This window comes from Zosterops lateralis, assembly GCF_965231275.1.
Source record: "Zosterops lateralis genome assembly, chromosome: 6".
NCBI lineage: Eukaryota > Metazoa > Chordata > Aves > Passeriformes > Zosteropidae > Zosterops > Zosterops lateralis.
The window spans coordinates 11,937,958-11,962,703 of NC_139761.1; the positions used below are offsets into that span (position 1 = coordinate 11,937,958).

The 24,746-nt window shown below is 42.8% G+C and overlaps 2 protein-coding genes across 12 annotated transcripts in view; one reads left to right on the forward strand and one right to left on the reverse strand.

The window, feature by feature from the left end:
* Positions 1-16,819, forward strand: part of DEGS2 (delta 4-desaturase, sphingolipid 2) — a 28,823-nt gene extending 12,004 nt beyond the window's left edge. For 4 of the 7 annotated variants that reach the window (XM_083863710.1, XM_083863711.1, XM_083863712.1 and 1 more), the window contains 2 exons: positions 8,201-8,943; positions 14,538-16,819. In XM_083863710.1, the coding sequence (XP_083719836.1) occupies positions 8,227-8,943; positions 14,538-14,681 (861 nt within the window). In that variant the 5' untranslated portion in view covers positions 8,201-8,226 and the 3' untranslated portion in view covers positions 14,682-16,819. Of the gene's footprint in view, positions 1-8,200; positions 8,944-9,643; positions 9,812-14,537 lie in introns of those variants that run through there. The other 3 variants (XM_083863708.1, XM_083863709.1, XM_083863713.1) reach the window with 3 other exon arrangements.
* Positions 16,820-19,389: 2,570 nt separating this feature from the next.
* EVL (Enah/Vasp-like) overlaps positions 19,390-24,746 on the reverse strand; it is a 117,898-nt gene continuing 112,541 nt past the window's right edge. For 2 of the 5 annotated variants that reach the window (XM_083862594.1, XM_083862593.1), the window contains exons 10-14: positions 23,952-24,018; positions 23,784-23,846; positions 21,482-21,548; positions 21,046-21,103; positions 19,390-19,988 (exon numbers count right to left, since the gene is read on the reverse strand). In XM_083862594.1, the coding sequence (XP_083718720.1) occupies positions 19,951-19,988; positions 21,046-21,103; positions 21,482-21,548; positions 23,784-23,846; positions 23,952-24,018 (293 nt within the window). In that variant the 3' untranslated portion in view covers positions 19,390-19,950. The remainder of the gene's footprint in view (positions 19,989-21,045; positions 21,104-21,481; positions 21,549-23,783; positions 23,847-23,951; positions 24,019-24,746) is intronic. The other 3 variants (XM_083862595.1, XM_083862596.1, XM_083862597.1) reach the window with 3 other exon arrangements.

A 24,746-nucleotide genomic window follows, 5' to 3' on the forward strand; every position in this document is an offset into this window, starting at 1 on the left:
CTCGGGCAGCCGGGCTGGGCTGCGCTACGGGACGGGACGGGACGGGCGGGGGGTCCCCGCCGGGACCGCCGGTGTCGGGGCGGCTCGGGCCGGTCCAGGCTGCGGAGGGCGAGTGCCGCAGCCCGGTGGGCTGGTGGGTGTTTCCCCCTAGGAGCGTAGCGCTCCCGACTCTCTGCCTTCTGGCGGCAGCGGCAGGGATGCTGTGGGCGCCCAGTCGGGTCACCGGGTGGCAGCGGGGTGACACGGGCCGTGCCCAGCGCCCGCCCGTCCGCACCGCGCCCCGGGAGCGGCCGCGGCCGTCGGGGGGTCCTGGCCGGGTGTGCCCCGGGCACGGGCTGGAGCCCTCCCGCGGGCACGTGTTCCGGGGCCTCGGCAGGGCAGGAGAGAACGGGCGGGCGGCTCGGGGCTGCCCGAGAGCAACAGCGAGTCCCCGCTCCTGTCGGGGACAAGGTACACTCACTCCTGGATTGTGTTGTACTCACAGCGCTAAACTGCGCACAGGAGTGCGGAGTGAGGAGGGTTATTTTGGCGGGAGACGGGGGTTTGGGCTATTCTGAAGATTGTTTTTGAGAATAACTGATAATTCAGAGTTCTCACATAGTATTGCTGTGTATCTCCTGAAGATACATTTTCAACTTCTTATTAATAAAAAAGATTTTTATTTCCTCCCCTCTTTTTATTTCAGTGGGTTGGCCGTTTTGTTTTCTTCTCTCTAAAGATTTGGATAAAGTTTCTTAAGAACTTATATAAAAAAGGCGGTGGAGCTTCTGAATGAGTTGCTGCACAAGGTATATGCTAATTAGGTGCAGTTCTTTAACTCCCCCACAATCTTACAGATTAATCCAGGATTAATCTAAATTACAAAAACATTTCCGGTGTAGTTGCAGTGGTGGAATATCCACGTCCAGGTTTGAATTACATCCAGGAGAATAATAATTATTTTACTATGTAATCATGATAGTCAAATTACATTAGTATAGCAAGTGATGCTTCTTGGTGTTGTGCTCCTCATCCCTTCAGCCAAGGGGAGTACATTTTGGTGAGCCAGGGATAGGAGAGTGGGGTCTGCCTTTGCTGCTCTCTTGCCTTTGGGTTGTGCTGTAGAATGGGGCGTGCAAACCACAATGAGGCTGCTGGGAGGTGCTTTGACTCCCTTGTTCCAGCAAACTCTTCTCAGGACTCTTCAGTGGCACACTTGCAGACCGTTTGCCCAGCCCCTCTTTAAGAACAAGCAGTTGGAATCAAGGTCCATCTCCTTCTTTACAGCTTCCCTGCCCCAGCTGTGGGAGTAGAAGGAAGGGCACAGAGAAATACAACGTGGAAAGCGACACATGAATGATCTGTGTCTGATAACGCAGAATGGATTATAAAACTAATGTCACAAATACCAAAACGTTACCAAAAGTTACTGAAACTATCATAGTATCCCACATAATGTTTGTATAATGATCCTCACTCCATTATTCAGAGCCTAGAGGTCACCTAGTATTCAGACTATGTAGTTACCAAAGTGTTTAGTGTCTACTAAGCTGGAGTACACAGTAAGAATCTTAAATACATAGAAACAAATATCTATAAAAATCCATGTATTTTACATTTTCACGTACAGCAATGCCTTGGGGACAGCATTCCATGCTGGTAAAGGAAGTATTTCCTTCCCAATGGGTTAATGATTTAGTTGCTAAGCACTGAAACTTGATTGTTCTCTGGGCTGCAGCTTTTTAAAATGTTGGTCTCTCTCAGGCATGGCTACTTGGATTTAAATACAAATGGAAATTATTTGTTAGGGGAAAAAAAATGGGCAAACTGACAACCACATAAGGCAGTTTTTTTCTACATAAGTGGTGTTTCCTGGGCTGTTGCTCTAATCTGTTCCTGTAGAGCATCTGACAGGTAAAAAACGTCCATCACAAAGTTGTTTGTCCTGGCTTAAGAGTTAATAGCCCAGGTGTCTGTAAGACTTTTGTAGTCGGTGACTGTGTCTGAATGAGAACTCCCTGAATCCAGTCTCCCTACCTTGGGCAGGGACATCCTTTGTTAGCTCAGGTTGCTCAGAGCCCCATCCAACCTGCCCTTGAATGTTTCCAGGGATGGGCCATCCACAGTTTCTCTGAGCAATCGGTTCCAGTTGAGCTGCAGAGCTATGAGCAGTGTTTATCAACTGGGCTGGCTGGAAATTGGCTTTGTGGCAGGACAGTGTTTCACTAGATGAGAGTTGTGATTTATAAAGGCTATAATTATTCCAGCAAATAGACCAACATTTTGCCCAAGAGAGAGGAGCTACTTCCTCTCTTATCACTTTGTAGTATCTAGGTATTAAAATGTAGCTTTGTGCTTTAGTACTGTCTGGGTGCAACTGCTTCTGACTTAGAGTGGAGATCTCTTGCCAAGCTGGCACTTCGACCCCGATCACGTTATACATGTTTCTGAACACGTTATTCACGCTTTTCAGTTTATGGAATGGAATTGTTTCATTGCTATTCTCTCCCTGTCTTGTTTATGAAAAGCCTGTTACTGCCTTGTGTCAGGGCTGGGATTTGTGTAATGCTGCAGTAAGCTCTGTTAGGGAAAGATCTGGTTAAACCTTCCTGATGGAAAAGTTTTTTATCTAGATCTCTTAGCCTTTCTGTACAGTTACAAAAATGCTATTAGGAGGAAATAAAACATCTACATAGAGGGCATCTAGTAGAAATAGGATTTCTACTTTTTGTCAGTAAGGATTTCTTGGACCAAAAGACTTGGAGAAACTATGCTCTTGCTCAGTGGGAAGTGCTGATGGCTTTTCACTCTTGAGAGATGAAAAATATCATTGCTTAAATGCAGGTAACACCATAATCATACAATATATGGTCATTTCACCTCCAAACAATTTCCCAAATGCAAGCAATGAGCAGTATGTTGTGACATGGGAAGAGTGAGGTCATATTTGTGCCATGGGCTGAATCTAACTTTATAAAATTACTGTAAGTTGGTCAGAAAATGTCTTGCTTCACAGGATCCTTAGGCAAGCACTTGTTTGCTGCTGAGGATGAGAGTGGAATCTGTTGCTCAGGATAGACCAGGAACATCTGAATATGATCTAACATCCAAGAATGCTTAATAGTTGTGTAATTAGTTCTTTAGCAAGTTATTTTGGAGTGGAGATGGTGCAAGTGTTTTATATGTACTTTACCCTGTAGGAAGTCTGAGATGTTAGCCCATGGGGAGGGGTAGAACAAAAAAATCCCAAAAAACAGACAAACAACAACAACAAAAAGCGCCAAAATTAATTTTATTTTAGCATTTAGCTAATCTGAGTATAGCTTCCAGCCCTGCTCTCTTATTTAGAGATTAATCTGCTATTTCTTCTGGCTGTCTCTTTTGTTGCCTTTTTAACCCTCCCATTTATGAAAATTCTGATAAGTTGTATCTACTTGAAATATGCAATATGTTATATCCTTAGCTTAAATCAAAGCTCTGAACTACATGTGCTTCTGGTGACGAAACTGTTTGCCCTTTATGCTGCAGTGTGTGGGCACAGTGCTACCCCTGATTGTGCACATCCTCTGATGAGTGCACCCAGAAGAGCTGCTGTCCCAGTGCTCGTGCCAATTTCCTGTGGGCATCACCTTTGAAATAAATCACATGGGCAGAAAGTGATTTAGGCATTTGTGGTCTTCTGTGGGAAATGTATTAAGTGCAACCCAAGGCTTCAGCCTAGTCTGTATTGCAGATTTTTGTTTCAGAAGGAGCTGGAAGCCCTCTTTCTAGTATTTCTGCATCCCTTTACTCTGAACTAGCTAATAAACAAATGTAAGCAAACAGGTGCTGACATAGTGATGTGCTGACATCATCCACCTCTGTTGACACCGGCAGAGTGGCACCACTGTGGTACTTTCCCTCTGGTGGCCACTTCTGGGTGACCCACTGCTCTTGGACCAGCTAGCATTAAGCTGTTTAGAAGCTTGTGGGTGACAAATACAGGATTAAGACACTTGTCCTTGCATGTTGGACATATAAAACTTCAGTGTAATTAGCTGGGCCAAAAACGTTTCTTATTATTTTGCGTACTGGAGGGGCTTTTTCACAGGAGGCTGTGAAAAACCAGAAGGTGTTGTCATGCATACTGTCTTCTGTGTATCCTATCTGTGTCTTGACATTGCTTGAATTAATCCTAGAATTAATCATAGAATCATAGGATAGTTTGAGTACCAAGTTGTTCAGAACCTCAACCAACCTGTCCTTGAATGTTTCTAGGGATGGGGTGTCTACAGCCTCTCTGGGTGACCTGTGATAGTGTTTCACCACCTTAATTGTAAAAAAATTCTTCCTTATGTCTAAATTAATTGTCTCCTCTTTTAGCCTGGAACCATTACCCCTTGGACCTATCACAACAAGCCTTACTAAACAGTCAGTCCCCATCATTCCTATAAACCTCTTTTAGATGTTGAAAGGCAATAAGGCCTTCCTAAAGACTTTTCCTCTCCAGGCTGAACAGCCTCCATTCTCAACTCTCTCAGCCTTTCCCTATTGGAGAGATGCTTGAGCCCTCTGACAATTTTCATAGCCTTCCTCTGGACTTGCTCCAACTTGTCCATGTTGTTCACTGAGGACTTGGGTGTGCTGTGCTTTTATAAGCATGTTTTTGAGCTGAGCTGCTACAAGGCAAAACACTATAATGTTAGTAAACTGTCTTCTTCTGGTTTTTTTAAAAATTTATTTGGTACAAATACCAGCTCCAGCATAGGACATGGAGTAGTAAAGCTTATATCCTGTGCCTGGTGTCTCTTTTATCTGTTTTGGCAGGGACTCATAATCAATGGAATGTAGTCCAGGACAGCAGTATCACATATTTTTTTTCTTCCTTACCTTTAACGAACCTTCAAAATGACTTGTACTGAGGAGTGTGTCCACTTTGACTGTATCAGTATGCTGCACTTGGGGTGAAAAGAAAGAAAAATTAGGAAATAAGTTTCTTCTCTTTACTGCTAGTTTCTCATGAGTGTGGACAAGGCTGCTGCTCCTTTAAACCTCTATCACCACTGTCTCTATGGACAGGTCCTGCTCTTGCTCCCTTTCAAATCTCATGTGTACCAAAATGTGCAAGTGTGAAGTATCTGGTGTCACATAAATGAGAAATTGTGTCTGGTGCCATCACTGGGACTTGCCTGAGTTATCTCAGGGACAGGGTCAGTAGGACAGAGGATGTGTGAGAGCTCAGAACAAGGCATTTTCTGTCCCCTGAGGGAGCTGGAACAGCAGGACATGGCAACCAATGGCCTGTCCAGGAGCAATTGCTCCAGCCCTAACTGAGGATCACTGTAGGGCTATGGTGAGTGCTCTTGGATTTCCAGAGTGACACATCAACAGAACAAAATACAGTCAGACTAATTTGTCAGTTTAGGCACTTGGGTGAGTGGGACCTGCCTCTCGAATAGAACAGCAGAGTGGTCTCTGTGAGAAGTTAATTCAGTAAATTAATTCAATTTTTTTTCAGAATTGTGAACCCTTCTGAAAATATACTTGCAGCATTTGTTCTCTCTTGACTTGTGAGAGTGGGGAATGCTGTCTGTTATCATCGTGGAGCAGAGAGACTGTGGAGCTGTCTGGGCAGAGTTGGTGACTATATTTGCCTACTGTACTAAAGTGCCTGTGCTGCTTTGGCAGTGTCCTGATCTTGGAGACAGAAAAGTCATCCTCGTGCACTGTTGCACATCTACACCAGCACCAGCACCACCCCCCTGCCCAAGCCATGGTTTCTCCATGAGAAGAAACCTGAAATTTTTCCATGCCATGGAAACAGGATGGCTTTATCAGTATTAATGATAAACAGCCACAGTATTGTGGTTTGACTAGTATGCAAAAATTTACTGTTGGAGTTAATCATGTATTGAATTTAATATTAAACCCTGGCAAGTTACTTAATAGCTGTCACCTGTGATAAGTGCAACCCGCCTGCATTGCTGCTTGCACACACTGTTGCTGCCATTTGGCAGCAACTGCTCTGGAACATTTTAAATGGAATCTACAGTCCTTGTTGGCTGCCACAGAAAGAAATAAGTCAAAAACTTCCATTATTTCCAAATGACAGTATGAAGCATTTATAAGCAATTTTCCCATCCCATTAAAATTTTTTTTTTTTTTTTTTTTTTTTTTTTTTTTTTTTGGGGGGGGGAGGGGGGGAAGGGTCAATGTGGCCTCAATTTGACCAGGCTGAGGAACAGATTTGGTTGTTTTACATTTCGTCTCTTCTGGTGACTGCAGTAACTTATCTCTACCAGCAGCATGATGTGACAACATTTGGGGTGGCTTGACTTATTAAAGAGTTTTCTGGCTTTTGGACAGATGCCCCTAAGGAAGAGATTAAGCTACATTAAACTGCATGTCTGTAACAGTCTTTCTGACCAGGTCATTATATTGTTATACTTTAGAGTGAGCTTTGCATAAGCAGGACTTTGTGTAAAATTTTAGTACCTATTCAGGTACTAGAGAACAACTTTTTGGCACGTTAACTTTATTGGTGTGAAAAATATAATTTCAAGAATGGTGAAAACAGCTACAGAAAAGCAAAACATCAAAACAAAAAAAAAAAACCCACTGGATTTTCTGCAGATTTTTGTCATGATAATTTGACTGACTTTAGAAAGATGTGAACTTTCACTACAGCTTTCCCAGCACTTAGAAAATCTCTCTCTTGCCTGAATACACATCTTGGCCTCCTTGTCCTCACAAGATTTGAGTATATCTCCTTTGTCTTCATCTTCCACAGCACTTTTCTAATCTTTGTAATCTCTAATTTCTGTCAAGATGGGCTGAAGTTGGCCAAGAGGCTTAAGGGTTGTTGGAATGGTTGCAGAGCATGACCACATTCACTTGCTTCTTTAAGTAGCACTTCATGTCTTTGAATTTCTGTAAACTTCTCAGGGTTCACTTCTACAAAAACCTTCTCTGCATCCAGCACTGAGTATCTGCCACTGCTTTCAAGGTCATATAAATTACATGTATGATCTCCAGCCTTTGTTTATAGTAGACACAGCTGCATAGATGCAGATCGTTGTAACCTGATTTTATTGTATAGGTATTATACTGTGACAGTCAGATGATGTTTACTTTTCTATTCATAAAATGGGCCCATGAAACTCACAGGGACACTGTGTAACCTCAGGGTTCAGAATGAATGACTTCTCTATGCACTTATCTGTGTAAGCTGCAATTACTGAGAAATGCAAAGTATTAGTTAAAGGAGGGAGGTCAGTATATGGGTAAAAGCCATAAGGCAGCAGAAAGAATCATTGCAAGTTAATACTGGAAGTGAGAAGTGTGGATTTGCAAAGAGGAGATGTAAATCAGTGAACAGCACCTAGAGGATGGGTTGTACTCTGTATTTTATTTTCTTTTTAAAGGTCAAATGAATGTCTGGTGGGATTGCAGATCAGTAAGCTGGTCCTGGGCTGACATGAGTCAGACTTGGAAACCTAGCCCATGTCTCTCTGACACTGTACTGCAGTATTTGTGAGGCCTCATGAAGCTGTTGTATGATAATCTATGTGGCTTTTATGCCTGCTTTTGGTATGTGACATGGGAACAGAAAAATTTTCCATGCCTTACAAAATCCTAATAATATTACTGACTTTATTGTGCTGTTACCATGTGTGAAGAGTTGTACCTGTTGTGAACACTGGTAAACACTCAAGTAATTAGGAATTTTTTTTTTAAATGATGTGTTTGTCATCTAACCACAAAGCAAAACCTGGTGAGCCTGTTGCTCAGCTCTCTCCTCTGCTTGTGTGTTTGAAACAACAGTCTGAAAAGGGCTACAAAGAATGAAGTAGTATCCCTTTAGTGGAAAATAACATCTGAACAAAATACAAAAGGACATTAAAAACTTAAAAACATGACAGAAGGTGTTTCTTAGAGCTTAAATCCTGTGGGATTTGGCATACTTCTACTCATCATTGTGAAGCAGTATGTGGGGAAGGCACATGATGCCACAGAGAGACCATCAGGGTATTTTTTTATATGTCTATATATATGTCAATACCAATCACAATTGGACATGATGCTGGAGTTAATAAAACTTTCACCATAGTGGCAACCCTACTTTGGAATTAGCCTTTTTTAAAACCAGGGCCTCAAAAGTGTGATGAAAACAGAGTCACAGTGGTGATTGTGTTTACCTAATTATGATCTAAGCAAGTTTTTCTCTGCATTTTCCCTTTAGCAAAGTATCCAGAGATCAAGGCTCTGATGGGACCAGATCCACATTTAAAGTGGATTGTATCTGGAATGGTTTTCACGCAGCTGCTGGCATGCTACCTGGTGAAAGACTTATCTTGGAAATGGATTTTCTTCTGGGCTTATGCATTTGGGGGTTGCATCAACCATTCCCTGACCCTCGCCATCCATGATATTTCCCACAACGTGGCCTTTGGGAACAAGCAGGCCAAGTGGAACCGGTGGTTTGCAGTCTTTGCCAACTTGCCCATTGGCATCCCCTATTCTGCCTCCTTCAAGAAGTACCACATTGACCATCACCGGTACCTGGGAGGGGACGGCTTGGACGTGGACATTCCCACAGACTTTGAGGGCTGGTTTTTCTGCACTCCGCTTCGGAAACTGCTTTGGCTGATCCTCCAACCTCTGTTCTACAGCCTGAGACCACTGTATGTGAACCCCAAAGCAATTACACAGATGGAAATCCTTAATGCTCTCGTCCAGTTTTCTATAGACCTCATCATTTACTACCTCTGGGGGCTCAAACCTGTTATTTACTTAATAGCAGGTACAATTCTTTGCTTGGGTTTTCATCCCATTTCTGGGCACTTTATAGCAGAACACTACATGTTCCTAAAAGGGTATGAGACATACTCTTATTACGGACCTCTGAACTGGCTCACCTTCAATGTAGGCTACCACATGGAGCATCATGACTTCCCCAGCATCCCTGGATGCAGATTGCCCATGGTAAGTGCAGGAGCAGGAGTGAGTTGGATTTTTATGAAAGCTTCTAAACTGTCTCAAAGCAAAAACTCCAAACCATAGCAATTGATGAATTTATGGGGAAAAAAAAGGGGAAAAGAAGAGAACAGCTTTTTGGATTTGTTTCTAATTAATTTTAAGCCAGAGATTGAGAGAAATGGCTGTCAGACTGCTGTAATACTTAGTTTGTTTGATGCAAACTAGAACATCCCATCTCAGGAGGGCTTGAGGAATACCTTTTCCATGATGAAATTCGCCAACAAGGCTTTGAATGTCTCGATTTACATCCCTCAGCCACTAAGTTTCAACTCTTTAAAAGCTTGAAGACCCATCTAAAGGGAGGCAGGTGGCAATTGCTACTTGAAATTTGTCTGATGATCAATCTGCTAATTATATTGCCTGATTAACATCAAAGAAAAGTTTTCTGTTTTTGAGATGACATAATTTTGGGGGCATGTTCCAGCCTGACACAGATAGCACTGGAAAATAAAGCTGCACTCTCTGTGGCTCCTTTTAGCTCTCCTCCCCCACCCACAGAAACTGAGGAGGCCTGGTCCGTTGTTGGGAAAGCAGTGTGGCTTTCCTCCTTTGAAAGGCAAACCCCTTTTTGTTTATGTTTTATCAGTTGTGGGAATCAAATTTGCAAAGCCCAGGTGTCTAGGAATGGTTTTCAATCTCCCTCCAGGTGTTTTAATACAAGGGTTCCCCAGCAGGTGCTCCCAGTGTTAGAGGTACGTGACTTCGAAGGATTAACTCCTACATACAAGTTCTCTGACGTAACAGGAAGGAAACATCATTCTGTGGGCTGAAGCAAAGTTGGGAACTGCTACTGCAATATCCATATGAAATGGAGGTAGGGCTGAGGAGCCTGAGTGACATCCCCACTGCTGATACCACGTGCAACTTCCGTGATGGTGTACCCGGGCAAACCCTGCTCTGGGTTCGTGTTCTCCATCACAGAAACACTCCCTGAGAGGAGACTCAAATCAAGGGGAGATCTTGTGTAGAAGAGTGTGGGAAGCCTCTATACAGCCTGCAGATGTGTTTCATTCACTCCTTTGCTGCTGGAGGTGTGTCCTGGAGACCCTGCCTGTTCCTGGTGAGGCCCAGAGGAGCTGGTACAGCAGCCCACACTCGGATGTGAAGTTCTCCTGTGAGGCACTGCCATCACTGATACACCTGATAGCTCAGCAGGGAAGTGCATGTGCTTAGCTTTAGTTTCAAATGTTCAAACATGTTACACGGGCTTAGTTACTTAGATTAGCCAAATAAAAATAGGAGAGAAGGAGGTTAGCTCAGTATCCTGCACAGGGGAGGTAAGTGACTAATTGAACTTGCTGGGACTGTTGCTCCAGCCCTGACTGAGACCTCAAAAGCTCTTCTCCACCCACACCACAAATAGTTCAGCCTAGTTCCTTGAGGCAGTGCAGCAGCTGGAAGTGTCTGCCCTCCTGTGTAAAGAGGATGGAGCTATTAGCTGAATTTCATGGGCTTGTGTTCATGTCTGTTTTGCTCTTTGGCAACTGAGACTTGCCCTGCTGGTGTTGGAGAGAGAAGGCTTGTCCATCACTCTTGCCTGACAGAACTATATGGAAGACTTGGAGTCTGACAAGTGATCAATTACAAGTAAAAATTCTGTTAAAAAGAATTCTATTTAAACAATTCCTATTTTCTTTGGCAAAACAGTTCCTGTAGAAAATCCGTTGACCATTAAAATGAGTTGGTTATTCTTTTCTGCAAAATGAGAAAAAAATCTCTGCCCCTCTAATGGAAAGAGATAAGAAAACAGATCCTCTCTAATTAACTTTAAATCTTGAACTTCATAGCAGCCAAGAAACCTCACTTGCTCTACTTAGCTTAACCTCCTAGCAAATTCTTCACTCAGCAAAGATGGTTTTTTTTTCAGATTTAGTCTCTTAGACACTTAACGTCTAATAGTTGCATTGTGTAATATAGATGACCTCTCAGTAAGACTATTTTTATTTTTAATTATTGGCAAGTAGAAAGTGGAATAAAGATCTCTATTTTTAAAGATCTATCCTGCATAATTGCAATCAGGGGAGAAATAGGATTTGAGAAAACTGGATCTTAATCTTGGAAAGTAACTTTTCAGCTTGCTTATCAGGAAAGTAAATTCAGCTTTTTCCTTTGTTACAGGTGTGTCATTCAGAATGTTCTGAGTAATGTGTTTGCTACTGGAAAGACCTTTACCCTAGGACTGTGACAGATTTGAAAGAGGAAGAATTAGGTTGTGCTCATAAGCTTATGGATATTAAAGATGAGTGACATGGGTGTGCAGTAAGAACTTGCCCCAGTAGTATAATGAGAGATTACACAAGAGACCATAAAATTTAACATTGCAATAAAGGACCTGCTCTAAGAAAAACCCCTGTAGATTTAAGACTGGATTAGTCGTTGAGTGTAGTCTTATAACTATAAAATATTGCACTGTTTATCAAATGAGTAAAGAGATCCATTCTTCATTGTCTGAAGGGCTGACTATACTTATGGAAAGAGGAGATTGGAGAAGGAGGAACTCTACTCCCAGAAGCTGCAATAAAAGCAGCAGTGTTACCAGAGGCAAACTAGTTACTCATTAAGCCTGTGGGAAAAGGAAAAGACATGGTATGAAACCAGATTTATTAGACAGACAAGACTGGAAAACATGGTAGATGTGCTGGTTTTGAATTGCAGATTTCATTAACCCTATGATGGCCAGAAGGGCTAGCTTGAGTGCTCAGCATCCTGTGGTAGGGATGTAGGACTATAGAGGGAACTTCTTGTAATACGCCTTTGAGCATTCTAAATGTAATTTTGCAGCTTTGTGTTTCTGTATAGCCCCGGGACAAAGAGTGTGTAACAGCCATGCTGAAATACTAGGCTGCATTTAACTTCTGTGCCTATCAGATATGAAGAGTAGGAGTACAGTCCTGTCACTGCTCTACAAGCACAGAACCAGAACAAAAGTTTCAGTCCAGGATGTGATTTCTTGCCCTGCCACCTTGACCTACTTGAGGAAAAGCCTCAATATTCCAGGTGCCAAGTAATTGTACTGCAGACTTTGCAATCTCTTGTTATCCTTCCATGATAACAGAATCACAGAATGGGTGAGGTTCAGCTTCCCTGCTCAAACAGGGCCATCCTAGAGCACATGGCACAGGATTGTGTCCAGATGGTTCTTGAATATCCTCACTGAGGGAGATTCTGCACCTTCGCTGGGCAATCTCTTTGTGTGCTTGGTGACTGCACAGTAAAGAAGTTCTTCCTCATGTTCAGGTGGAACTTTCTGGGCCCATTGTATCTTGTCCTATTACTTGGCACCACTGAGAAGAGCCTGGATCCATTCTCTTGACACCATCCTCCAGATACTTATAGATATTCATGAGGTTCTCTCTCATTTGTCTTTTCTTGAGACTGAAGAGGTCCACCTCCATCAGCCTTTTCTCATAAGAGAGATGCTCCAGTCCCTCAATCAACTTTGTCACTCTTCACTAGAGTTGCTCCAGGAGCTCCATGTCCCTCTTGTACTGAAGAGCCCAGAACTGGACACAGCACTACAGATGTGCCTCACCAGGGCTGAGTAGAGGGTTAGGGTCACCTCCCTTCACGTGCTTGCAATGCTCTCCCTAAAGTACCCCAGGATTCCATTGTCCTTGGCCCGAAGGGCACACTGCAGGTTCATGGACAGCTTGTTGTCCACCAGGACCCCCAGGTCCTTCTCCTCAGAGCACCAGGTTGCCCCCAGCCTGTGCTGGTGCTTGGGGTTATTCCTGCCCGGGTGCAGGAGGTTGGAAGGAAAGTCAAAGCAACTGTGTGCTAGGTAATGACCATGTCAGAGCTAGAGTGAAGCTTTCAAAGCTGAGTATCTTAGCCTCCCTTTGTGTTTGCATCAGGCCTCATGAATAGCCTTCATTTAAGGGAGCTTACTGTTGAAATAGCTCTCCCTCTCATCCTCTGGCTATTTCAATTACCCCGCTGGGAAAAGGGAGGATACAATACCCAGATTAAATTATTTCTGACCAGGGTTACAGAAGGAGTATGGAGAACTAAATCTGCACCTCCAGAGATCTTGGAAACCTGGAAATCACCTCTCTTCCAGTCATTAACAAATTTCTCTTAGGATAAATTCTGATGTTGTCTGAATCCCATTGAAAATTATCTAATTTGAAGTATAGACCAATGCTTTAAAGCAGGATAGAGAAAATTATTATGAAGTTGGAGGTATTCAGTGAAAGACAGAATACAGCCAGATCTGAACTGAATCTTCCATATCCAGCACACCACTACCACGCCAGGAGCACATGGAGTGTGTAAGGGACAGAGGTACAGAGGTAAAAGATCTTAATGACTCTTGTACATTATCCAAACTTACTTCACAGAGAAGTGTCTGCTAGGAAGCTGAATTAATGAGGTAATTACCAGGGAGCCATACTAGCTTATAATTTAACTTTCACTGGAATTCTTGCCTTTTCACAAACAGTCAAATGCTGTGTTAAGGTTCCACCATTATACCTTGGGTGGTGATGAGACCCTCTTCCTGCATGACGATTTCTCTCTTCACTGCACTGTGCTCAGTGTAGCTGGCTTTAAAATTCTGCAGGGTTTTTAAAGAGAGAAGTCAAGCTGTCCAGCAAGACAAACTACTCTATTCTAGAGCTTTGTTTGTCTAGGAGGTGGAGCTGCAATAAAACCATACTCAAGCAGTTATGTGGAAGTGTACTATAGTTAACAGATTCTGCTGCTTCATAAATGTGTTCAGAAAGCAAGGCATTCTTATTGCAGCAGGAATAATAACTGATAAAATTCCTAGTTGGAGCAGGAATTATAACTGATAACTTGGGAATCCTCACAGTCCCCTGAACCTGCTGGCTTTGAAACCTTTGCCCTCTGGTTCTGGCCTAACTTCCACTACAAGCACCACCCCAAGGATGCCTCTCTGATGGCAACAGTCTTAAGACTTGGGGAATTATAGCAAGGATAAAATTTTATTAGACTTGTGACCTAATAATGAGTCTTACAGTATTTTTAATATCAGACTGAGGAGAACAGACCACCCCTGCAATTTTCTTTGTCTGCTGGAGGAACTCATCTCTTGGATTTGCATCATGGTAGTAGAATGCAGGGTAAAAAAAAAAAAAAAAAAAAGTGTGTAGTCAAGGCTGTCTGTCACTTTCTCAGTTGTTAATGATCTCTTACGCAGGACCCTCAACAGAAGACTATTACAAGGGGCAAACAGGGCTTTAAATATAGGGTGCTAGAGTCTTGGCAATTGATAAGGGGAATAATGTACTTCATTGTGGAGATCCCATCACCTCTGAAATGAGACAAAATAGTTCTGACTGAAGGCAGCAATCCATTGTCTGTCAAATTATGTCACTGTGAGACAACACTTACATCAAAAATCTGCTAAGAAGTATCTAAATGCATTGAAGTACATCTCATTTGGCTGAGCTTCAGAAGCTCACAAGCAATAACAAGTAATTTCAGGTAATGGCTGTGCTATCAGATCTGCCTGTGAAGGTTGAAACACCCCTGACTCTGTGCAGCCAAACAGCTCATTCTCTCTCTTCTTCTTCCAGGTGAAGAAGATTGCAGCAGAATACTATGATAACCTCCCACATCACCAGTCCTGGATTCGAGTTCTGTGGGACTTTGTTTTTGATGACACTCTTGGTCCGTACTCAAGGGTTAAGAGACTGTGCAAGCTGGCAAAGGAAAGCTAACAGGGTAGCTCTGCCTGCTGCAGTGGTGTGTGTTTGTTCATTCCCATGACTTCAGTTTTCTGTGGAAATAGAAGGATCTTTGTGTGTGCTGAATTAAAGGTTGTGCATGCTGCTTATGCCAAGAGGATGGGTGTGAAAATGAAGCAATTTTTGACAACTGATACCTTTTATCAAAGGATATTTGTATATGAAACCCTCAGAACCTAGATTAGAGTGAAATATGATGAGGTGAACATTTGGTTTAGGCTTAGAATTAACTTCCTGGGACACAGATGCCTAAGCCTAAGTTTTAGCTTTGTCTGTGGGGGAGAATGTTTGCTGTGTGTTACGTGTGAGTGTGTGTGTGTAGTTCAGGACTCGTTTCTCTTGATGCCAGATTGGAAGTGGATACTCTGTGTGCACAGGACTGTGGAAGCAGGGAAGACTGGCATGCAGAAGTAAATGATACTCCCTGGAGAACACAAGGGTGCTTTTAGCTCAATGTCTTGTCTAATCTAGTATCTTCTGATAATTGCTAATAGCAGAAATTTTATATATGCAATGGAATATGTTTATATTTTTGTATGTCTGTAACATCATTTCAGTAGCTGCTGTTTGATCTTTATTGCAGGGCTTTGTCTAAACCTTTTCTGAATGAATTTCCATTCTTAGGATCTAATACTATTGCTAACTGACAGATCTGAACTGTGGCAAGGAAAAATCCTTTCTTTAGTCTTCCACCTACTTCCTGATCAGCAGCATAAACATGCCTCTGGAGGGACTGGGTGGTCCTCTCTCATTCATCTTTTCAACACTATTCATAACTTCATGTATCTCACCCTTTTCCCTACTGTGAGTCCTCCTGGGAAAGGAGAGGTTCTAGTTTTAACTTTTTCTTGCCAAGACTATTAACATTCCTGGTCACCTTTCTTGGTCTCCTCTATATTACACCATTTCTGCACATGGGAGTTAGGAGTATGTGTTAGTAAAGACATGGAGATGTCTTCATCTTCATGGTGGTATTTGTTCCTAACTACTTTCAGAATAATGGCAATTTTTTCCCTCTGTCATTCAAGGGACATGACATTTGGGAAGCACATGATACTCCAGCTGTATAAAATTGCTGCTGGTGGTGTTAAGGGGATGTACCTGGAACATGGAGATGGTATCATTTCTCTCTATCTCTTACTTCGTGCTATTGACATTAACCTTCATCTCTCATTTCCACCCACTGGCATACTAAAATTTTCCTGCCTGTCCTCTCCAATTATAAACTTCTGGCTACCTTCAATAATTCTCTATCATCAAAAACCTTAATCAACACAACCTTTTTCCAAGCCGAACAGTATCTTGGGAGTCAGGAATTCAGATGTCATCTAATAAATTCCGTCTACCATAGAAAGCTAGCAAAATATTTCTTACAAAGTGGTTAAAAGAGAGAAATTACATATATATATATATATATATATATATATATATTTGCCTTGTAACCCTCCAACAGTTTGGGGTTTTTCTTCTGGAAATACATGGCTGTAGCAGAGAAGAAGATTGTTGTGCAGCCTCATTGGTCCCTTAGAGTATGTGATTAGACCTGGGAAGCCTGATTCCCTCACTAAACACAATTTTGTTCCTTCCTTCAGCAGCACTGGATCCAGTGAGCCAGTCTGTCTGTTCACTAGGCAGCTGAGATAACCTTCATTTCTCATTCCTTCCTTCATTTCTCCATTTTTCTCACCCATGTGATTTTGGGAGTTGGGTAAATAAATACCCAGGCTTGCTCTGTAGATCAAGATCATTTGTAATACAGGGGCTGAACACCAGTTTATTCACCAATACTGTTTTGTGCTTTTGGAGAAGAAGAGCAAGAATGGGGCTTCCTCCAGCACTTCAGCCTTTTCTGGTTCTTCAGTGATGAACATACTTAAGACATTATATCTTAATTATTAAAGCTACTTTTCTCCCAAAAGAAGAGGCGCTGGTGTAGGAACTTCCATTACCTTTGCATCAGTGCTCATGTCAGGGAATTTCAGTTTTTTATTAATTTACTTCAGATTTGCTGGCACTCTGATCATGTATTCAACTTCCCATATCTTTAGCAGCTGCTCCTCAACTCTCTTGACTAACTTAGTAAGTTAATATAAAAACCACAATAAAGATTATGCTATCTTCCTCGATTTGACTGTTGTCCTTATCCTCTTTGATGAGTGCCTTTATGCTGTAGTTCCCTTACTCAGCTGTTTCATGATCCAGTCCCCCATCTGCTGTGGACTACTAACCTAACCTGACACAGAGGCTCTGGTGTGAATGAGCCAACCAAAATTGTCAGCTGCTCCTTCATCTGCCTCCCATCAGTATTTCCATCCTGGTCCCAACTTGCTCAGCCTGGGCAGCCCCACAGCCCTCCTGTTCAGCACTGTCTACCTCAGCAGGAACTGGACGTGGGTGGGAGCCTGCAGTGCCTGCAGGTGGGCAATGTGAGCTGAGTTCCAGTGAGTGGGGTGCTGCAGGGGAAGGCTGTGCTGCTGTTCTCTCCATGGGCACTTGTCTTTGCTGCTACCAGTAATGTTGGCAGGAGGGGTTTTTCATAACCACAGGGCACGTGGGTCTGGCTTAAAAATGTGTAGAGCTATGTATAGTTTTATTCCCTTCACTTAAAAATTGATTCAGACCTCCTTCATTGTTTGGGCACACTAAGGCTCTGGCAAATAGCTGTATGATAGGAAGGATTAGAGAGTGATGTCCCCTTAGATTTCTGCTATGTAAGATGCCTGTGGCCTGCCCTGTTGCAGTGGCTCAACAAGCCCAGTATGAAAGGACAGAGGCAGCTGACAAACTGAATTACTGTGTGGGAGGAGAGAATCTTCTGGTAGTGCCACTGCTGGAAATAAGCCACTTTGCATATCCCTGTCACTGGAGCCAAAGACTGGGAACTGGCACAGTGCTGTTGATACCAGGACTGCCCTCCTGCCCCTGTTAGCCAAGCTGCACCTTCCACCCCACACCCTTTGCTCCCACTGTTAAGTGGGGCTGTGCAAACTTCAGCTTACTATGTCGTAATTATATGAGGCCTGCAAAGGTAATTGAAGAAAGTAAGAAAACCCCATTTACAGCAGCTGGCTGTTGTTAACACAGGACCACACCATATCCAGGCTGTATAACATGCTTATTACTGACCTTAGGCAGAATGCCACATTCCAAGGGAAAACGTGAACCACACCAAGCACCAACTTCCAGAACCTTAATTAGGATTATGGGAGAGTTTCACAAAACAGATGTGATCGTGAGCAGCAGCAGTTTTGAAGTGAACTTGCCATTACCAGGTATGCCATTAAATGGGTTTATAATTAGGAAATGCATGAGCTACTGCAAGAGATTTACTCAAGAGAACATTCTAATCTCTGCTGTTACTGAAGCTTGTCTGGGTTGTTCATATTGGGATGGCTGCTTCTTGTGGTCCTGGGGTTGTGGCAATGTGGTGCACATCAGTGTCTGCCTGCTTTAGTTCCCATGTGGAAATCTTTATCCTGCTCTTTAACCTCTTTCTTGCCTTCTGTTTGCATTAAACAGCTAACAAACATCAGTATCAGTCCGGAGCTCACGGTTGCATTAAACTCAGATTTCTCCCATATTTAATCTACAGTAAAACCAGACTGTGAAAGAGACTCATTATTAAAAGACAATTGGGTTGCTTTGAAGATGCTGAGGAACACCCCAAAACCAAACAGGTAACATTTTACAGCTGACTGCCTAGTAGGACCTATCCTGCCTCCTCTCTGGAGTCTCCTGTAGCAGGCTGGCTGTCCCTCCTGCCTGCTGCCTGCTCCAAGAGCAAGGGGACAGTCACAGGCTCTCCTGGGCTACTGCATCAGCCTCTGCTCCCAAAACCAATCCTCAGGGCCTGGCTTTTAAAAGAAAATCTTTATGGAAGCCTGAAGAATCAGTTTGCACACACAGAAGATCAGTTTGAAGATCAGAAATGAAGGGAGCTTGGAAAATAATTGGCAGATTTCAATAGTTGAACTCCAATCCTTTTTGCACGAGATTACCAGAAGATGGTATCTAGATGACTGCCACGCTAAGCTTGCACCAGACTAAGTCAAGTGGAAATTCCCAAGATTGCTCTGGTGGAAAGAATGGCTGTAAAGGAGACAACTGCATAGCTTGGATGATATGACTGGCTATTCACTGTTAAGTGTTCAGTGTCCTGTATCAGTAAAGTTCAAGAACTGAACACCATTAAAAAATTACTCCCCTTAAGTCCCTAGTCAGCAGTGCTGTGCCTGGGATTTCAGTTTGCATCCACCTAATACTTTGGTAGCCTTGTTCTACATAAACACCTGCCTTTAATTACTGCAAATCTGCAGGAGTGCAGATGATGGGACCTGTGTTTTTATCAGTGACAGCAGGAGATGTGGTGGGACCGAGAAGAGCCTTAAGCCACTGTCCTTCAGTTGCTTTGGTAAAAAGCTCCTGAGGTTGTGGCAGCCTGTGCAGGACATGGTGCTCAGCCAGACATGTGAGAGAGCTGGCAGGTGAGGGCCACACCTGCCTGAGAGAAGGCAGGGCTGCTGCCATTGCACCACTCAGGCTCTTCCCTCGTGCTCTGCAGTGCAGGAGGCAGAGCTGCCACTCCATAGTGAGCGAGTCACCTTCCTCTTACCACCAAGTGACACAGAAGTACAGGAGCTCAAGGGACAAATGAAACAAAGAAAGGCAGGGCCGTGTGGACAATAAACAGTTTATTACCATTATGAACACAGATACTGTGATGCACTGACGTACCATTTTTTTAATATTGTGATAACTCTGAGACAAAGAACTTGTTGGCTGACAACTAAACATGTCTCTTTCTTCTGGTGATGCCTCAATACATTTCTGTTGGCAAAGGATCTTCATTTACATTGCAGACTACTAGTAAAATTACTTTGAAGTCATCTATCAAAAGCAAATGGTTCACGTGTGTTCTTATCTACTACTAAAAAGAAAGGTAATACATTTAAATAAGCAAATACAAAATACAAAAAAGGCTGACAAATCCAATGTGCAGTGTCATATGAGATCTAAAAAATCCAGAAATTTAAAATTTAATAATCTTTAGATTAAGACTTGTAAAATGAAGCGAATCCAAGGCAGCAGCAAGCTTCAAAGTGGGTTGAGTCTGCTAATAAAAAGGGTGTAAGAACAAAGACAGTGCCGGCGTCCTCTCTCACCATCTTGCATGACCTTGGTACACTTAGAAATGATCCAATCTTCCTAGCATTCTTAGTACCGTCCCAATGCTTTGCAATCATTATGTTGTACTGATTCTACTCAACTCCTGCCGTATGGCTAGAAAACCAAACCAGAAAGTTAGTGCATAAAGGTATATCCAGTGTGATGGAAAAGGCTAAGTACAGAGGCTGCAGAAAAGTACACGCTGGTAAAAGGATGAGTGGAGGGTAAAAGGATGAGTAAGGGTAAGCAGTCAGCTGCTGGCTTGCAAACTGCAGTACTACTGTAAGAAGTTGCATCTGTGGTGTATGTGAATGCCTTATTTTGCACTGGAATGAACTAGGGAGGCTCTGAGGGCCAAGCTGCTGGGACAGTAGCATATGGACAAGGGTGTCTCCAACTGCAAACTGCCTCGAGGTTTTGTGAGCACACAGATCTAGGGCAAGGGCACAGGGAATGGATTTTAGCTGTTTTACAGTCTCCTCTTTTTCCCCTTCCCTGTGAATCTAAGGTGGGGAGCGCAGGGTGTGGACACACATCTTTGTATGCCCTAATATGGCCTTCAAGTGGGAATTTTGCTGTGCATTTTAATAATGGCCCTGAAAAATACCTTCAGTTGTAAACTGCAGAGCAATTTATTAAAAAGTACTGATACGTTTTGTACAGCTGCTGTACTTTTCAATGAATTAGAAAAATATGTGGCTATTTGGAAAGCTGTAATCGAGTGAAGGTCTGAAATAACTCTTCAAGCATAGGAAACCTACAGAAGATTTTTGGGAAGGATTTTCAGTTAGCTTCCTTTGTCCCCTCCTCATCCCGGACCTGTGTGGCCGGCAAGTTACAAGTGATTTCACGCTTGCTGATTGTGATAAATTGATGTGCCATGGGCTACAGGCAGGCCCTTTCTCACCCTCCCACCTGTGAGAAACACCAGCCAGTGAATTTCTCATAGGCTGGTGGTAAAAATGCTCATCAACAGCATAATAAAGGATGTAAATGCAGTGTTATGGTCAGAGCTCAGATAAGGTAGATGCTTGTTCTTCAAATGTGTGTATACAGCAGAGCTGTTCAGAGAAGTCTGAAAACACCAGGGAACTCTCTGCAGTTCCTATCATCTTATCTATGGAAAATTAGTCATAAAGATGAGAAAAATAATAATTTTTCTCTTTCTTACCATCAATTATCTCCTCTTTCACTTTGTGTAACTCTCTTACAACTTCCTCCAATATTTCCTGATGAGACAAAACACAAGTCAGCTGCTCAGAATTTCCTTCTAACTGGTGGAAGAAAATGCAAGTTTAACACGGTTGTGCTTGTCCCCCACCTCCACTGCTGGTCAGAGCCTAGCACCACTAACAGCTAAGTCTGCACTCCCAGGCACGGATGCAGAAGATGCTGGCATATTTACTTGCACATTTCTGTGCAGACATAATGATGAAATAGCAGTGAGATTGTGCTCTCTTGCTGCTCACCAGCTAGCCCTTTCTCTAGGCACCTAGTTGCAGAGGAAATCAGAAGACTGAACAGCCGTTTTGCTTGTACAGCGCATGCATGGGGGAAAATGGGTAGCTTGCCAAATCTCCAAAAGTGCTGATGACACTTTCACTCACCTGTTTCATTCGATCAAAATCTAAGGCATCCATAGCCACATCGTTGCTGCTGCTCACTGGCTTCATCCTTGAGAAATGGAAGAAAAGCATAAAAAAGCCAGTCAGTTCCCTGCAATGTGTGCTGAGCTGCACCCACCTGATGGTGTGGATGAAATCCACCCCAGAGTGGGAGCACCTGTGTTCAAGTGCTGGACAGGAGGCTCCCTATTGGGCTGCTCAGGAATATTTGGCAGCCAGAGAGCAGCACTGCTCCTGTATGCAGTACCTGACCCTCAAAGATGCTGTGAGCTTTTGTTTTTCTTTAATTTTTGTGTGTGTGTGTATGTGTGTTGGGAATCTCAACGATTTCAGATTAGAAAATGCTGAGGGGATAAAGCCTGTTAAACACTGTGTTTTGTTACAGCATTTGCAATTTGCAAACTACATATCTGGTTTTCTCTCGCAATCCCTTTTCTGTACAGCAGCCCTGCTCTGACAACCTAGGCTTTTACTGGGTGCTAAAGTAATAGTAGATTACAGCTTAGAAAAATATTATTGGGAAAATAATAACCCACTAATCCTCTCCTTGGAAGACTTGAATGAGTCAAGTGTGGCTTGTTGATAGTGTTATGTATCACAGTCATTTTTTATTGACTCAGAAACAAAACCTGTCTGGCCTTAATGGCTAGTGCACCTGAATGTTATCAGTCTTTCTGCACAGTATTAGTCAGTGGGCTGAACCTTGATGACATCTGATAAAATAAATTAAGGAACCAGAAATTATTTGCCTTTCTCTTTTAATCAGTAACTCTAAAACATTTAAAAAAACTGCTATACATTTAACCATGCTATACAAAGGCTTCAAATAACTTTGCCATTGTCTTTGAGCCCTAACTGGGGGCTGGTGGAGATGCTGCTGCCTCAGGAGGGTTGCTTGGTCTTGCAAGCCTTCCTTGGGAAATCCTCACACTTGTCCTACCATCCCACAGCTAATGGAGTTAAGAAAGATCCAAATGCCATCAAACTGATCAGGAATGGAAATGGTTCATCACTGAGAGCTTTAGAAACCTGCCCTGCTTCCCTCACAGAAGTCTTTCAAACATGCACTACTACTACTGAGCACTACTCCAGATGCTAAACTAGGAAAGCATTTTTTCCCCACTGAACTCCTCCTCCCAGGATGCAATGCCATTATAAAAGATAGCTACTGAAATGTGATGGCTGCTTTAAATAGCCCATGTTTCATTCCCATTTGAAAGGAGGAAGAATGTTCTTCCTTCTATTTGAAGCTCATGTATTTCCTTGAACCAACATGTTTCACTGGTTTTAGGAGAGCTGGCAAAACTATATTTTGCTATAGTAACACTGATGCATCTCTCTGAATGTTTGGGCAGAACATGTTACAGCATTTTTAACAAAGCAGCAAGTATGTGCAGATAGTTGCCATTGGCAACTTCTCTCTCTCCATACTATCAGCACTGTCATATACCTAAAAATGTAAAATAAGGGGCATCTCTTTGCAGTAAATACTAAGCATTTGTAAGCCTGTGTTCTACCTCCTTATTCAGCTTATCCATCCATCTTAGTGTCCAGTAACACCGGGTGGTCCTGGACCAGCATGGGAAGCAAACCTCTCTAGCTGTCCAACATCAAACTTTATCTAAATCTCTGCGTTTGAAAACATGGGTGCTGATCCTGAAGCTTGGCTATTCTGACTGACATGACTTCTGGAGTCCTACTTTAGGTTTCTTGGCTTTTGACACCTGCTAGTTTTTGTTCCCCATGTGTCTGAAAGATCTGTCTGAAATGGGTCCTTTTTACATCTTGATTTTATTACCAAGTTTCACTCTCCTTTCTTATGCACCCACTGCAGTTGCATGGGTAGAAGAATAACTTCCCTTATCCCAGCTGCAAGCTCTTCAGATGATTTCTGCTTTTGCTTTTTAATTTCTGCCGAGGTTAGGCAATGAAAGCTTCACCTGTTGGCAGTGTCACCATGAACCTGCTGTAGAAAGATGGTCCAAAACATGATTTCCACATGGTACAGCACTGCCAGATCCATGTCTCTGACTCACACACACACACAGATGGTTTAAGTGCTGGTTCCAGCATGATTAACATCTGTAATGCCCAAGTGAGCAGGGGACTGTTTCCATGGAACAAACCTCTGACACGACACCTTCACACTTTGTGCAGCGACAGACAAAGCAGATTGCAAGAGAATGAGTAAAAGACGCGGCAGGAGACGAACACTAGTGCTGAATGATGGGATGAGCCAAAGGACAAGCCAAGACAGTTAAGAAGCCAGGCAGTTAGCCAGTACCTAGAAGACACGTGGGATTGTGTGGGGCTCTTAGCTTCACAGCTCTTCACCACGGATGGATTTCTACAGCAATGGAATGAAACGAGACATGAGTCGTGCGCGTGCCACAGGGACAGCCATGACCATCCCGCCTGCTGGCCAGCCGCAGGGACACCCCGTGCAGCTCACCTAGAAAGTAATGAAGATACAGGCTTTTCAACAGAATTGCTCCTTTCCCATGGCTTCTTCCCAGAGTCTGAAAAACAAACATGAAGAGTTACTTTATTATTTTTGCTCTAAAAATAAAAATATTCCGACGTTGATTGTCTTTTACAGCTGCTTTCATTCAGTGAGGATGAGTGACTTAGGAAAAGAACCAGGAAAATGAGATTGCTGAATGAGTGCATTTGCCTACATTATTGGGAAAGCATTGGCAGAATTCTGCTTAGTGATCCCTTTAATTAGGGACCACACAATTAAACAATTTCTAAAAAGAAACTAAACTGGAACAGCAGGAAGAAAAGCATAAATAATTTCTATTAGGAAATACAGGCTAATTGCTACAAGGCTTACTTTATTAAGTACAGTATTTATTTCTATTTTAAGTTAAATAGTCTTAGGTTTTTTGTCTGCATACTTGGCAGAAAGTGTGGGTGTATGAAAAAAAGGGCAGTGAGACCCCACTATGCAAATCTCCACAGCGAATTTATTTAATGTTGTTTACATCTAACTCATAGAACATTCCCAAAAACTATACTACATAACTCTTGTTGCTGAAAGTGCTTCCTATCATCCTAGTCTCCTCCTAAAATTAACTCTTGCAGAGATTTGACAACTTTATATACAAGGATTTGCTCCTCCGTGAGGTCCCAAAAAGCCTTTTAAAATAATTACAGGCACTCCCAGGAAATCTCTAGATCTCATTTACATACAACTTTCTCCTGGCTTTCTCCCCTTCCCTTGCAAAGCCCACAAGTCATGGCT